This window comes from Ambystoma mexicanum, chromosome 13, assembly GCF_040938575.1.
Source record: "Ambystoma mexicanum isolate Mex_15411 chromosome 13, UKY_AmexF1_1, whole genome shotgun sequence".
Taxonomy (NCBI): domain Eukaryota; kingdom Metazoa; phylum Chordata; class Amphibia; order Caudata; family Ambystomatidae; genus Ambystoma; species Ambystoma mexicanum.
In genome coordinates, this window is record NC_090938.1 from 320221990 (window position 1) to 320238042 (window position 16053).

General features: G+C 40.7%; 1 protein-coding gene across 19 annotated transcripts in view; it reads right to left on the bottom strand.

Annotated features, from left to right (window-relative positions):
• Window positions 1–979: 979 nt before the first annotated feature.
• ADCY4 (adenylate cyclase 4) overlaps window positions 980–16053 on the bottom strand; it is a 1677325-nt gene continuing 1662251 nt past the window's right edge. For all 19 annotated transcript variants that reach the window (XM_069633796.1, XM_069633797.1, XM_069633789.1 and 16 more), the window contains one exon: window positions 980–8531. In XM_069633796.1, the coding sequence (XP_069489897.1) occupies window positions 8379–8531 (153 nt within the window). In that variant the 3' untranslated portion in view covers window positions 980–8378. The remainder of the gene's footprint in view (window positions 8532–16053) is intronic.

The window sequence follows — 16053 nt, forward strand, 5'->3', positions numbered from 1 at the left end:
CTGTGCGGACCTATTGGATTTATGGGACACGTTGGACTAATGGGCCACGCTGGGGCTATTAGATGCTGATGAGCATTGGCTTATTGCTTTTAGATTTGAGATTTTTTAGGATTTTCTTTTGTATAAGATCTTGATTCATGGTGTTTAAATAATGTATACATTGTTATATATATCTTTATATTCGATTATACATTTTCATTTTCCACTACTTTCATAACTTTGCAAAATCTCTCCTTTTATTATGTGATAATATTCACTCTTTTCATTATGTTGTTATTGTAATTCACAGTATTTTGGGCTTTTTTATTTAGAGGGTCACTTTCGTTGATTTCCGGTTCAATTTGTTATATTGACTACTGTGATCATGACAAAAAATAAATTGGTCAATTCTCCAAACAATTAAGGTAATCGTAAGTTGCTGTCCAACCCAATGGAAGCATATTTTAAAAAGCTGTTTGGTTGTTGAAGAGAAGATTGTTCAGGTAGAAGATAATTTCCGGCACAATCTTTCTACCTCGAGGGATGGTGTTTGGCTAGTGATTTATTTTCGCCTTTGGTACAGTCCAATAAAACTGGTGTGGATAATGACACCATTACCAATGATGTTGGTAGACACACACATACTACTTTGATGTATAATTAGGAATATTCCCACTTTATGAATGTTTGATAGCACCTGTTTTGATTCTAACAAACAATCCAGAAAAAGCATGAAAGTTGGGGGTGGTCCAGGAGCTAGTAGTAGGAGATACACTTATGTATAGGCGCGTTACAAATACCATATCATATCATACATAAGATCAAACACTATCAAGAGGATACCTGCCTTGAGCACTAAAAAGAATAAGAAATGGCAAGCTAGGGATTCCCCCTCGAGAAGGTGGCATCCACTCAAGAGATTGTTTATCCCGTTAACCACAGACCATTCATAACTAAGCCTCTGGTCACATCCAACATGACTAAATAACATTCATATAAATTATTCATTATCAATGCAGTTTATTTCGGAAATAACAAAGTTGCCATAAAAAGAGTAGCTCATACAAGATTTTAAAAACTAATTAAAAAATACAATATACAGGTTTTTAAAAAAGCAATCAGATCCTTTGCAAATATAACCAGCAAGTAATGGGTGAGTGTCAGCCCAAAAAAGGTAGAGCAATGCTGGTTTAAACTGAGCGAACCGTAGTTCATGCAATAACGGCTTCAAGGTCGCCTGCTCTTATCTCAGAGTACGTGGGGCAAAATAGCAAAAGATGAGCCAGGTCCTCCAAGGACATTTTACATAATAAGCGTGATTGATTAGCAGTGTCACTCTCCCATAACACCAACATGGCTCAGAGAGGGGGACAAATGAAGTCTGCCGTAGTATGCAGGATCCTCTGTGTAGGCTTCTCTGCCCAGAGTAGATATTTTGAATACTTGGGGCAGCTATAATCACATGCCTCGTATTAAATGGTTTCAGTAACTCCTGCGACACCATTTCTTCCTACCGGCAGGATATAGATCTCATTTGAAGATCCTTCATCACTCTGGTTGTTCTACTATCTAATGTACTAAAATATGAGCGTATAAGTTCCACAAGCTTGGTCGTTATACATTTCATCCATGGAGTCATAACATTAAGATATGTTAGCATCAAGTACCTGATTAAGTCATGAGCCATACTGCTTAACATTGCTCCATAGGTGAAGCAACTGACAATTAGGGGCAGTACTTAGTTGAAAAAATCATTTTGAACTGTCTGGAATCAGGTGAACATCCTTGTAATCCCACAGCTCCATCCCATAACTCGCAACCAATGCTGCTTTACTGTTGTAGACTTTTAAGATCAGATCTACAGGTTTAGCCTTAAACATTGCCATAAATCTAAGAACCCCCCCATAGCTTGACTAAACTTCATGGTTTGTTTTTTGACACATGTTTCCGGGGAGAAATTTGATGAGAACTTACCCCCAGATACTCAAATTCAATAACGGTGGTGATAATAACGCACTTCCTGCGCATAGATGGAATTTTCGGAGGACAAATCCCTTTGTGGCAAATGAATACCACTGATTTCTGGACATTTATTCTAGAATTCAGATCATCCATGAAAGTGGTATAATCATGGATGAGTTTCTATAATGCTTGTGCCGTTCGTGCATTCAGAACAGTGTCTTCCGCATACGCCAATAGCGGCAACACTCTATTATGCATCCTTGGTACATCCGGGGTAGAATTTAACAAACTGGCATAAAGCCCGTTTATGTACAAGCTGAAAAGCACGGGCACTAGGATCCAGTCCTGATGCACTCCTACTTCGACTGGGGAAAAGGTCTGTGCATCTCCCATTTTTCCCACTTCTTACACAAGCTTGGCTCGACATATGGAGACTAATAAAAATGTTAATGATCCCGAATGGACAATTCAAGGACCTGAGCGTCTGCCACACCTTAGCCCGATTGACTTTATTGAAAGCAGTGCTCAGGTCCATGAAGGCCATGGAGATAGGCTCCTTTTTTATATACAGGGAGTGGGCCACTATTAAGTATAGGTTTAGAGATTGCTCCGAAATACCCAGACCTCATCTAAATCCCAGCTGAATTGGGGACACAATATTATGCTGAGCCGTCCAGGTTTCCAGGCTAGCCAAGATAGCAGGCCCAAAAATGGGAAGTTACTAATAACCAAAGAACAATCTCTACAAGACCTAGGACAATATTTTTTTACTCTTGAGAAATGTGGATGTGAAAATGTACTTCCTAAACTAACTGAATTAATACACATTTGCACCTTGAAGCACATTGTGTTTAGGCGCATTATAAATACCCGATAAATAAATAGTTCCACATCCATAAGTATTCAGTAGTTACCCCCAGTTGCGATGCTCTTGCCACTACATTGAATGCATTTTTACAAGATCCAAAAGGGACTTCTTTTCCTCAAAGTGGTGCTATGCTGCCTGAGACTAAGTTAGCACATTGGGTAGAACATATTTTACCTAATGTGTTTATGGAGCATACGCCATCCACTACTCCTAACATGTGTATTGAATCCATGCCGGGGTAAGGGAGACACCCTAGTAATTGAATGGGTGAATGTACCTAGTCTAACTAACATCAGGAGGGAACATACAGAAGCACTTATACAAAAATGTGCTCTTGGGGTTTCTACCAACAAAAATTTTTGACCAATCTATCCTTCTAATATTATAAAGGCAAGGCAAGTGCTGTGAATAAAACAATGTACTGATGATTTTATTGTTTTAACATTTAGAACACCCTACAATTGCAAGACGTTTAAGGTATGCCATGCAACACTCAAGTCGTCCATAGACCCAGCTCAGTACAAGTCTGAGCCCTTGGAAGCTCAGAAATGTATTTCACGTATCCAATTGATTACCTCCCCCCAACAAGGAGATTTTGAGCACAGCAAGGGATAGTGGAGGAGGTTGGAAGGTGGAACATTTAGTAATTCCAATAACCAGGGATTCCCTAGATTAATACCCTCTGAGGCAAAGAAGTTGGCTTGATTATGTCAGTCTGCAGTCCTCTTGTGAATCTTCCCTAAATTATATTTATGAAGCATTGCTGGTAGGAATGCATGCCGAATTGTATCATGGAATATTGCAGGTGTGAGTGAGAAGCTAGAACAGGAAGATGTGAAGGAATTATAGTTCGCCCAGAATGTGGTATTTCTACAAGAAACATACTCAACAACTTCTATTAACATAAATGGGTTTGTTACCTGCAAAGAGTGGAAAGAAAGAATACAGAAGGAAAACACTCCAGAGGCCTAACAACCTGGATCTCTCTTTCACTGGTGGGCACTATTGAGGTTTTACAATGTGAGTCTCCTAATATAGTAATTGTGACATTAAATTCTCCCTTGAATCATAATCTTTTCATGATTAATTTGTATAAAGGTTCTAACAATGTGGATGTCCTGGACTGGGACCCTGAATGCTATTTAGACATTTTGCAAACTATCCTATGAGGGGATTTAAAAGTTTTAATTGGAGTGGGCCCTGCACCTGATCAGTTTTACTTAACTTGGGACAACTCTCTAAAAATATTTGAATGCAGGATTCTCTTATGGACCCTATTGACTTCGGTTCTATAATTTCCTATCTAAATGGGGTTTGAGATCGGGTTGGCTCCCAATATTTCTGCTAATTTAACTTTTAGGAATTCTGAATTTTCATGGCCCATAGATTATTTTATATTTTGAAACAGAAATGAACTGGGCGCTACCCTAGAATATCTTGTCCCACTCGTAGGGTGATTTGTAGGCCAGACTGGGTACTAAAGTATATCTGAATTTATATCTGCTAATAGAAAAGTATTGTTGCCTCTATAAGTCCTCTGTGTATTTGGTCTTCATGGATTTCTTCTCTTCCTTTGACATGCTGAACAGATCAAAGCTTTGAAGGGTCCTTGTAGATCTCCAGATACCTTCACATCTTTTGAAAAGTTGTAGGTTAATTCATCATGATACCCAGGCTTTGGTACTGTATGATCTGGGTGGGAGGAGGGAGGGGGGATGTACACACTTTTATAATATAACTAGAGGTGTTAGAAAAGGTTGTGTAATTACACCCTTCCTATTTAATCACTTTATGAATAATTTGAAACGTGAATTAAAAGCTACCTCTGCTGATGTTTCAACTGCCAGTTGACACCTGATTCTGGTACTGAGTAATGCAGATGGCGCCATGCTCATTGCTAGACCTCTAAGATCATTGCAGGTCCTAATTGATAAATATGCTGCCTTCATGTGCTCAAGGGATCTGAAAGTTAATACCTCAAATCAAAGGTCCTGGTAGTGGGACGTCAATCTTGGCCCACTGTATCCTTTATACGAACATCAAACATGAGTTTGTTGATCACTTCACGTACTTAGGTGTGTTGTTCTCGCAAAATTGGCATGGGAAGACGCATATTGATACACAAACTCACTTGATGGCTCAGGCTTTTAGTACTATTGTTAACTACATTAAATTGTTTGGGTTACCAGTCCATCTCCACAATAAAGCACATTTATGATCCCAAATTGTGAGCAATTGCCCTTTACAGAAACTGAGGATGCCCACAATTTTGCAACAAAATGTGGATGCCTTATTTAGCCATCTCCTCATCTTCCAGAAAAAAGCCCCACTTTATGCAATTCAAGGTACATTAAATCAAGAATACTTCACTGACTAATTTAAACTGATGCCTATTCAAATGCAGATGCCTCTATGAAGCAATCTAAATGCAGTGCTGTCACATAGTATTCCTAACGATATCCTTGCCAGAGACCATGGTCTTAGAATTCCATGGCTGAATTATGTTTCTAAGACTCTAGCAAGGGGAAATACTGCAGACTTCTTTATAAAACTATAAGGTAGAACTAAAAAAGAAATAACGTTGGCAACACCAACTTAAGAAGCACCTGTGAATTTGAGAGGGAAAACCGGGAAATGATGAAGCAGAGTGATAAGACTTAGGCTGCCATTAGCCCAGTCACTAGGAGGGAGACATCTATGGACTGGATCGTCAATGGTAAGGATGGGTTTATAATCACGTGTTTAATATTAAATATTTTACCAGTCAGTTGTATTCTGACCAGATGGAGTCTTTCTTCAAAATTCCTGTTAATTTGCCTGCATTATCCACTTATGGACGAAAGCACTATGAACTTTATTCTCTTGTGTCCAAGGTATCTCCAAATTAGGAAGAAGACTGTTTTGCCAATACTGAGAAATAGAGGATTTAGATTACTTAGATCTGCACTAATTTGTTTACGGATAGTCCTGGATATGTTTGTTTCTGGTATGCAGTCTTCCCATCGAAATAATTTCCATCGAATCATTATCCATCGAAATTCATTCATTGAAATGCTTTTCCATCGAAAAGCATATTCATTGAATGATTTTTCATTGAATTTCCAACTCAAACATACATTTAAAATAGATATGATATGATAAATTCAATGGGTCGAGGAAAGGGTTACATTTTGAAAATGGGGGTGGGAGTGTTTGGGTGGGGACCCCTGGGGGTTGGGTGGTGGGTTTGGGCGGGACCCCCAAATAAACAAACCCCACAAGTTAGAGGGAGCACCCCAGTGCTGAAATACATATTAGATTTCAGCACTGGACAGCTTCCTCTGACTTGTCTAGTGTGCACTTTCATTTTGTTTTCTAGGACTGGAGAACTTTATTTTGTTTTATTGGGGGGTTGGGAGGGACCCCCCATTAAAAAATAAAATAAAAGTGCACACTACCCAAGTTAGAGGGAGCTGTCAAGTGCTGAAATACATTGCAACTGTATTGAATATATTTCAGCACTGGATGGCTCCCTTTAACGTTATAACGTTATGCATGTTTCATCGAATTTCCATGCAAAAGATTTAAAGTGTTTACTTAACGAAACCCTATTTGATGAAAGGTTTTTCGATGCATAAACACTTTGCACTTTTTGTATGGCAATTCGATGAAACATCTTTCAATGAAAAAGATTTGATGGAACGAACCCTTGATGGAAAAACTTTGATGGAAAGACTAGTAGCCCTTTTTTCTCTGGCTTTATTGCAACACCTTACCAAAGCTTTATGAATTAGGAAATGGCACACCCTTGGCACATTGATTCCTTAACCTAAGTTATAGAGCGCTTCTTGCAATATTAATTTATCTTTTAATGCCTGTGGTGCTATCAACCTAACAGCAGTTTTCGGATGTTCTTGCATTTTCTTTGTGTGAGTATATTTTACATTTTAATGTGATTGTACTGTTCTTATGCATTTTACTGTATGTACTTTCTTACTTCTTAAGGCATGTTGCCAAAATAAAGTCAATGTACTTGATATGGAATTAAGCAACTCGTTTTTGCTTATTCTGTCAGACTGCAACATTCTTTTATTATATGGATTGGGGCAACACCTGTTTGATTGATTCCATATTTCCTCAAGTTTTTGCACTGGAGCACATGCTAGATAATCTGCCTCTAGGATGTGTCTATGGAACAAAACATGTCATCGACAGAGATATAATTCATGGGACAGATGACCTTGACCTGCCAATATTTGTTGTAATTCTGTTCATGTGGGCTTCTGTGCAATCTGGTGGATTCACAAGCAAACTTGTTTTACCTTACATTGTAGCATATAATCCCCTTTGCAAGAACTGAGTCTTTAGGATAAAATCCGTTTTTTAACTTCTGCCCTCTGTTCTGAACAATAAATATAGTGTTCACTTTGATGATGCAAGCTGATGCCAACAACTTTGCAGCTCACCTATGAGCTGAAGTCACAGGCTATGTGCGTGGTCTAACAGTCTACGCATGATTTGACATTGATGTCCTATCCTCCTCAAGAGATGGTGTTGCCAGTGTTGCATTCTAAGAAAACGTTAATTTTGCTTATGTTTCTGCCTCAACACACTTGAAGCTTCATTCTATATAAACTGATGTCCTTGCTGCTTTCTGCATGTAAGATAATTTCTTCAATATCACACCCAAATCATAGTTGTCATTGTTGTCATCCATGATAGTTGATCAGTGGCATGACCCACAATTTAGTTGATGATAAAGTTGCTCTTCAGACTTTGTTGTTTTATCCTTCAGCTCAAGGAGTGGCAGTGGTTGCTAATTCTATGCATTTAGCCCACGATGATCAATTTTGGTTTGGCCTTCATCGGCATATTGTGAGGCAGTGCTAGTCCATTTTCCTTGACAAAAGTTACATCACCTGGGAGCACCAGGCAGGGCTATCACTGAATGAGGCACAGTGACTTGTTGAGAGCTCTCCTTTTGGCCATAGCTTAATCAGTGGATCAATGTCACAAACCTGTGCCTTGCTTGCAAAAGCGTGAGTGGGGCCCCTTTCAGTAGGAAAATGACTTAGGGTCCTAGTTCATACTTTTCTTTTGGGTTTGGTCCCGAAAGATCAGCTCCTAGATGGGTCTTTGTCACAAGGCATTTTCACTTCAACGGCCCAGGCTCATCTTGTGCACACTGAATTCAGTAGTAGTGTTTTTGTACAAATAAAAGTCTGTTAGTGCCAATTCAGGGCGTTTAAGTAATCCTAAAGGCAGTTTAGGAGGCTCATCTGCTCTGGAAGCCCACATAGGAAGCCTAGAATTGGAAAAGGTAACTGCAGCAGGTCCCACTGTGTCAGTGAAGAGTAACTGTGCTGTTTGTCTGCACAGTTGCTATGCTCCATTTTTGAGAGTCCAAGAAGTCATCAGCATTGGTAGACAGGGTGGTAGGTAATAATGAAGGGGAGCATTTGCCGGTTTTCATAATACAACCCAGGACCCATTGTCTTATGATGTTGGGTCTTCTGCATCACTATCCTGCCTCCATATTAGTCTGCTTTCTTTCTAATAACACACCTTTCTTCTTTTTTTTAACCAAGTTCTAGTTGAGGACATTGCCTTGGGAACTGGACCGCGCTAGCTCTGTGGACACGAAGAATGTGCTCAACTGTCCTTTTCCCTTGACCTTTATGACCCCTCGGCTGTGGCAGGTGTAGCCAAGTTTCTGGAGGACTTTGGCGGTCTCCTCTGTGACCTGGGGAGAGAGTGGTAAAAAGCCATTACTCATTTGCACACAAACACTTTCAGTGATCAAACAAACGGTTACAGCTTTATTTCACCAGGCAACCTAGAAATATAGAATGTGGCATCATATTTACACACAATGCCCAACTCCTCTGTCCTAGCTACTTGATTCTGAAACTTTACCAAAGAATACTCTGGACAAATGCGCCTAGGTCTGTTCCACAAGTTTAATTAATACTTGTCCCCACCCCTTCCACTGAAGACAGATTAATCTGTCTGAGAAGCAACATTTCTGATGTTACGTGTAAACATCCTCATGTTTAACGAGTGCAATAGTTCTATAAATCTCTTCCCCAGATACATGCAGCATCTATGCATATATATATATCATTTGTAAATGTATCTTTTATATATTCCTCGCCCCCTTTTCCTTCAGTGCACACAGGTTTATATTCATGAATCCCCCTTGGGGTTCTAATACACTTTGGTGACCCTTTACCTTTCTGTGGATTGTGACCTCCAAAAGAAGGCACCTATGATGCCTCTGTAACTGGTCACAAAACTGCAAAAGAAGAATCTGCAATTTAACACAATCCACTAGGTGAGCCTACAGAACTGGAAGTGGTACTCCAGCTAAAACCCCACCAACAACTCAGCAAACATTAAGAATACTGAAAACAAAGAGTTAAACATAACTTCCTCCGAAAATACCTGGGCTAAAAATAAAAAATAACAGCCTTTAATATTTAAAACAATAACTAAGATCAAATGCAAATACTAACTGTTGAAACATCACATTGCTTGTTTTTCTCTGTGTTCCCTTTCACCCTTGCTGGGAATCGCATTTGATCTTTGTGTTTCAAATAATTATGGATTCCAATTTCTAATTTGGTAGTAATGTATGATATGGAATATCTTATGCTGTAGAAACTATTATTTGTGTTATGCCTGTTTAAATTTGGATTGAATCAATGTGATTAAATCCCTGAAGACCTGTTAGCATATGTCGAAACACGTGTTGGAAGCAACCAATTAAAGAATAATATGTACTATATAAATGTTGAGCATTGACTCAGTGTATAATAATGTGACAAAATTATTAGGGTATAGCGCAAATGGTGAATACCTGTTCTACAGTCTTAACTCTTTATGATCCAGGGCTAGTGTCGTTCCTCTTGACCAATGCATGCGGATTACCCATGTACCCTGATTATTGGCTAGAGTTCATTAATATATTAAACTTAAAGTAAGGTATAAGCTCAATGAGGTATTAGCCCAACCCATATTACATCGCCTTGTATTTTATAGCCTGTGAAGCTATTTTTAAATATTCTTCTCACATAGTTTTAAATTGTTCAATGATTTTGTCTCTGTTTTCTGAAATTCCTGCATTAGGTTCGATTGACGCTCACGATTTGCAATGAGTAGGCTTTGTGGGTGAATCTAGATCTGATTTTGTGGTTCTACATTAGCTTTCTAAATTAATTTGTAATCTTATTTTGCAGGAAGCTGAATCATTCCTGGGTTTAGGTTTTAGTGTTTGCATATATAGATCTACTAATTTGAGTAAGGGATCCTGGTTATCCCTGAATGTTATCTCTCAGTCCATCAAGGGATTTGATAAATTACAATGCAGTGTTTTTAACGAAGGCAGTCGATCAGTATTCAAAATGGATAAAACCTCTTCAATTTATCCGCCAATTGATAACTGGTCATGGCTGTCTGCTTCAATAGCAAGAGGCAAGGGTGTACTTCCCTCTTTTTACCTTTAGCAGTACAGAAGTAAAATTCATTTCTTGGAATAGTAGAGGGTTTTCAAGCGTTTTAAATACTACATCTGCATTTTCTGCGATGACAGATTTTGATGTGTTGGTCGTTAAGAACGTTTAGTTGACTGAGACCCCTGTCTTGGATGGTTATTGCCCATTCTTAAAACAAGCCAAAAAGGGGCCAGTGGGGCGTCCTTATGGTGGTCTTCTTGTGGGGATTAAGAATACATTCTGCCTCAAATTGAAGCCTGGGAAGTACCCTCGGGCGACATCTTGGTGGTGAGGCTAAATTGGCCATCTTCTATAATGGGGTGATAGGGATAGGTAATAATCTTTTTATTTATTTATTTATTATTATAGATTAATATTTATTGGAATGTACAGCGGACCATCGATCATGAATGTTTTTTTCGACCTTAGATATACTTTTAGGAAATTGGCATCACACATTTGAGCAGGAATCAATATATTTAATGGGTGATTTTAATTGTTGTATTCCTGACATACCCCACCTTGCTTCAACTAGTTTGGTGAATAGGAGCGGTGGAAGATGGGCGAAGATACTTCTTTCATGGTTGCTACAAAAAACGAAATAGAAACACTGCTGGTGATATTCCGAGCTGCCACATCTGGCACCGGGGCAAAGGTTGCTCAATTATAGACTTTTAATCATGTCAGAAGGACTGCTCCCCATATTAACTCTTTGGTGGTAAAACTTTCGATAGTTAGTGACCATGCTAGTGACCATGCTTGCTTATTGTCAACTCTCACTGTAAGAACAAATTATCATAAAACATTTGGTGGCCCTGTGGGATCATTACTTCGAGACAGAGTAACTCCTTTTCTTGGACCCACTCTGTAATCACTAATTTCATTAGATTTTTGGGGATTTTATCCATACTAAAAGTCCTTCTATTTTAACCAAGGCTATCGAACCCCCTCTCTTTTTTAAGATTATGTAATGCGGTTTTATGCACTCTACGTAGCAATTTACCCACACTGAGTAAGAGCAATTTTGCTTGGCCCCAGGTTTTTGACCACACTGTCCACAAGAAGAAACAAATGTTACGACATCCTACCGGTAAATGAAAGGTTGCCCTATGCCATCCATATCCCAGATTAAAAGAAAGAAGCTAAATTATAGGAACAAACATCATTGCAGTAACCTCGATATTGCGGCTAGTTATTACGATGACATTTAATTCACGAGCATTCTGTACATTTGCTAATAGTGCTTACATTATCCTAGGCAGCCAGTTTTGTGCTATTGATATTGTGATCACAGAGAACACATGGAATGGATTTTTTTCAGGGAAGTTTGGGAATCCGATGGCTTTAGGCCGTCTATGCGGCTCTCTGCTATTGGCACGTGCCTATTTCGATTTTCTCCTTTGGATATTAAACAACTGATTACTAAAGGCAAGGTTTTGCAAGCCATGATTCCTGATGGCCTACACATCCTTTTTCTTAAGAAGGATCCCTCTTTGTGGGTATTCATCTTGTTTAAGCTATTTGCCCAAATTGCGAGGGAGTGTACCATCCCCCAGTTATAGAGAACCTGTTACATTGTGCTAATATTTAAAAAGGGACATTTTCAACATCCTAACAACTATAGATCCGTAGCACCCTTGGACTCCTCCTCCAAAAGGTTTGCTTCTTTACTTTTGGGGAATTTGTCAAGGTGAGCCAGCACCATTGGCATACCTAACATTTTCTCGACACAATCAGAAAACAATGTGGTACTCTTAATGAGTTGATTTTAAACCTATTGCAGGAACAGGCATGGCAGAAGGACCAATCGCTCTCTTTGTGGCTTCTGTTGACCTCTCTAGTGCGTTCGCTGTGTCGATCACAATCTACTATCGGACAAACTGCATAAATGGGGGATTCCTGTGGGTCTCCTGAGGCTGCTTATTGAACTACATTCTGGTACTTCCATCTAGGTTCGAATTAGTCATCTGGGGATTTTGGGTTCAACAATTGTGGACACCTTTGTGGGTATAGAGTTGCATATTAGTTCCCTGTCTTTTCAACCTTTATCAGATTCGATCGAAGAACTAACTCCATGCAGGGAATTTCCCCTTAAATTAGTTCCCTTTCAGTTCCCACACTTCTTTATGCGGATGACATTATTTTGTTTGATAAAACTCCTATAGGGTTGCAGTGAGCCCTAAATGCTTACTTGTCTTTGTCTTGTCTTTGTGCACCTAAATCTGCAATTGTGGTCACTAAATACTCTAAACGCAACTATAATTTGAAATGGCATATCAATAATGTCCTTCTTACAGTTAGTTACAAGCAAACTGACCAGTTTAGATTTATCTCTTATCTAAAGCTCCAATGGAAAAAGTTTGGCGCCAGATCAAAAAAATCAAACTTGTTCCTCTATATGGTCAAATGAGGAAAATCATACAGCGCTATGGCAAATTTATACTTATTCCCATAATTACATTTTATGTGGGTAAAGTTCTTCCCATCATTGTATATGGTCTCAAGATCCATAATCTTGATTGGTGGAAGCTAGAAACAATTAAGGCAATGTTTTGGAAAATAATGTTGGGTCTCCCTGCAGCTCGGCCCTACTTAGTGTTACTTCACGAGTTGGGGATTTTGTCCTGGAGATCTTATATTTTCTTGGGCAAAATTAAAACTATATCTTAAGAACCTTGAGCCCTCTCCTGATTCATTATATGATCCTTTACAAAAGGCATTGGTCAATAAATCATTCAAACCTTTAAACCTTTTTGCTTTGATATGCGATTAGTTCCTTATTGAAATTGACTCTAAGATCAAGAATTTACCTTAAATTACAATTTACAAGCTGAGTATTGGAGTCCCCATATATCGTTTGCTCACTCACGACATATCTTGTTCAATTTCCGGATGCTTCTTTTCACAATGTTTTTTTGAGGTTTAGACCTAACCCGTTGAGTACTTTACAAATTGGCTTGAAATCTATAGAAATGCATTGCCAATTTTACAAAGACACAGGGTCCTGTGAATCCCTGAAGCATCTCCTGATTAATTGTTCAGCAACTTATTCCGTAAGATTTCAAATTTTTAATAATTGTGTAAGGAACACACTCCTTTTTTTGGGTGAGATTATTGAGCGGGAATTCAAATGCTCTGATTATTGCACTGGTTTCGTTTTTTTCATCAGGATTCATGAACAGTTGGGCAAATAAGTGTATGTTTTACTTTAATTCTATGTCAATTGATGTGCAGTGTATTCATATGTATTATATTTATTGTGATTTGTATAATGTATATATTGATATTGATGAAGTCTATTTAATATGTTCATTGGTTTTCTTTTTGTAAACGTTTGGATAAACTGTATATATACAAAAAAAACCAAATACTGTCCTCACTAACAAGGGATACGGTCCTTCCCACTAGCAAGAGATAAGTGCCCATTCCACTATCAAGGGATATAGTGCCCTTCCTGTCATCAAGCAGTTAATTCCCTTCCGGAACCTCAGGCCTCCTAAAACTCTCGGGTCTCTCAGAGCCTCCAGTTCTGTCTGCTGTCTCAGTGCTGGCTGTTGTCTCAGTCCTCTCAGCTCTCACAGTCACTCAGGGAGTAGTCTCCAGCTTCTTCTACAACCTCCACTCCTGTCTCCCCTGCCCCCAAATGATTGAGAAAAGTCCTTTTATACTGCATAGGCCAGCTACCATCTCACTGATTGATTGGTGAATGCATAGGCAATGTTCACTCTAAATATTTTGCTCTAAGTGCAAAAATGGTTTCTTTTGTGCTTTCATTTTCCATAGGTGCAACTGATTAAGGATGTAAGCCAATTTGTGAGCATGTGTAGTTAGTGAGTTATAACTCTGAAGGGAGGGTGGAAGGAATGTTCCCCACAACCACTGCAATTCCTCTCGAAAAGTATAAAGTGTGCAAGTTACAACCGTTTTTTAAAATATATTTACTGTGACAATGGCCCTCATTACGACCCAGGCGGTAAGTATACAACATTATCGGCATGGCGTAACTAACGTTTACGTGCTGGGTCAAAGCCGTAAAAAGCGGGACATTACGACCCATCGTGAACGAGCATTACGCCATGCCGGTAATGTAAACTGCGCCATGGCGTTAATGCCCCCAAAACGGCACCTACCGGCATCGTATGCCGCGCAAGGTGCACCACCGCCACCCCGACCACCGTTCATAGCGGTGACCGTAGTTAGCGGTCACCGCAATTAGCGGTGACCGTAGATAAGCGGAACCGGAAGTAGCATCACCGCGGCGGAACGGGAAAGAGCACAGCGGCCATCTTTAAAAACACAATCCATTGGCATCCTCCGCAACCACTGGACATCCGAGCCTGAGACCCGGCAAATACCATCAGCAACCTTCTTCCTGCAAGAAAATGCCTAAAGTGGTTAAAAAAGCCTGTGACCGCCAGCGGCAAGACCGCTTCACCAGAGAGGAGCTTACCATGCTTGCGGAGGCCCTCCAGGAGAACGCCGCAGTGGTATTCTCCAACCAAATGACCAGACCGGCCATAGCCAAGAAGAAGGCCATATGGGCACTGGTAGCTCAGCGGGTTAGTGCCGTGGGAACAACACCCCGCAATGTGAGACAGTGCCGCAAGCGGTGGGACGATCTCCGGCTCAGAGTCAGGAGCATACTATCGGCAAACAGGAACCTGGCCACGGCAACCGGGGGAGGATCGGAGTCCCCTATTAAATTGCAGCCATGGGAGGAAATTTGTGCCTCCACCATCGGAATGGAGAGCATAGAAGGAGTAGGAGGAATGGAGGGAGGAGCCCCGACATCAGGCGATGCAGGTAGGTGGCTCAAATCAAGCCATGCAAAATTCACCAAAGTCCTTTCATGTGAAGTACAATGTTGCCCCATAGTGTAAATGCAACACATCAGCAGGAGACTGCCCACAGATACATCCGATCTCCACCCTGTACACATGCAGTATGCACACCCTAACTGCAGGCACCCACATACCTCCATGCTACTTCCACCCAAAAGGGAGACAACCTGTTTTCCCCTGCCTCAAATGTGCCGCATGTACTAACTGATAAGATGTCAGTCGTCACAATGCCCGCCCAATGTCCGCAGACCCATCAATAACACTTTCCCTCCTTTGCTCCACCACAGGCTCAAATTCCGACCTTGAGGATGAGGACACCACTGCCTCCACACCCACCAAGAGGGCAGGGACAACTGTGCCAACACCACAACCCTCCACCTCTGCCGTCCCGAGGAAAAACCCACAGCAGCCAAAATCCATGCCAGGAAAACAGGACAGGGCACTGACAGCCACCCCAGCAGGCAGCACAGAAGCAGCAGCAGACATTACCCAAATCGTGCCCACAGAAGGGACAGGCTCTGCTGCAAGCAGCACTATTGGGGAAACTGCTGCCATTGCAGCCTCCTCCGATAGCGAAGCAGGGATCATTGAGGAGATTGATGTCGGAAGCCCCACTGCCCACCCTCATTCCCCCTACCTGTCCCTAAGCAGCCCGCATGCAGATGCCACACAGGGGCAGAGGATGAGGATTGGCCAGGCTCTCCATCCCCGCTGCAGGAGGTGAGCAGCCCAATGGGAATACCACTGCCATTAGCTATGGGCCAGAAAGAACAACAAAGCCTGGAGGAGATCGTCACCCGGCAGCAGCAACTATCCTCGCTCCTCAATGAGCATGTTGCAGAATGTGGGGGGTCAAGGGCAGCAATGGAGAAATGTGCGGAGACAGTGAAGGCTGCTATAGAGTCCTCCACAAAGGACATCTGCGCAGAAC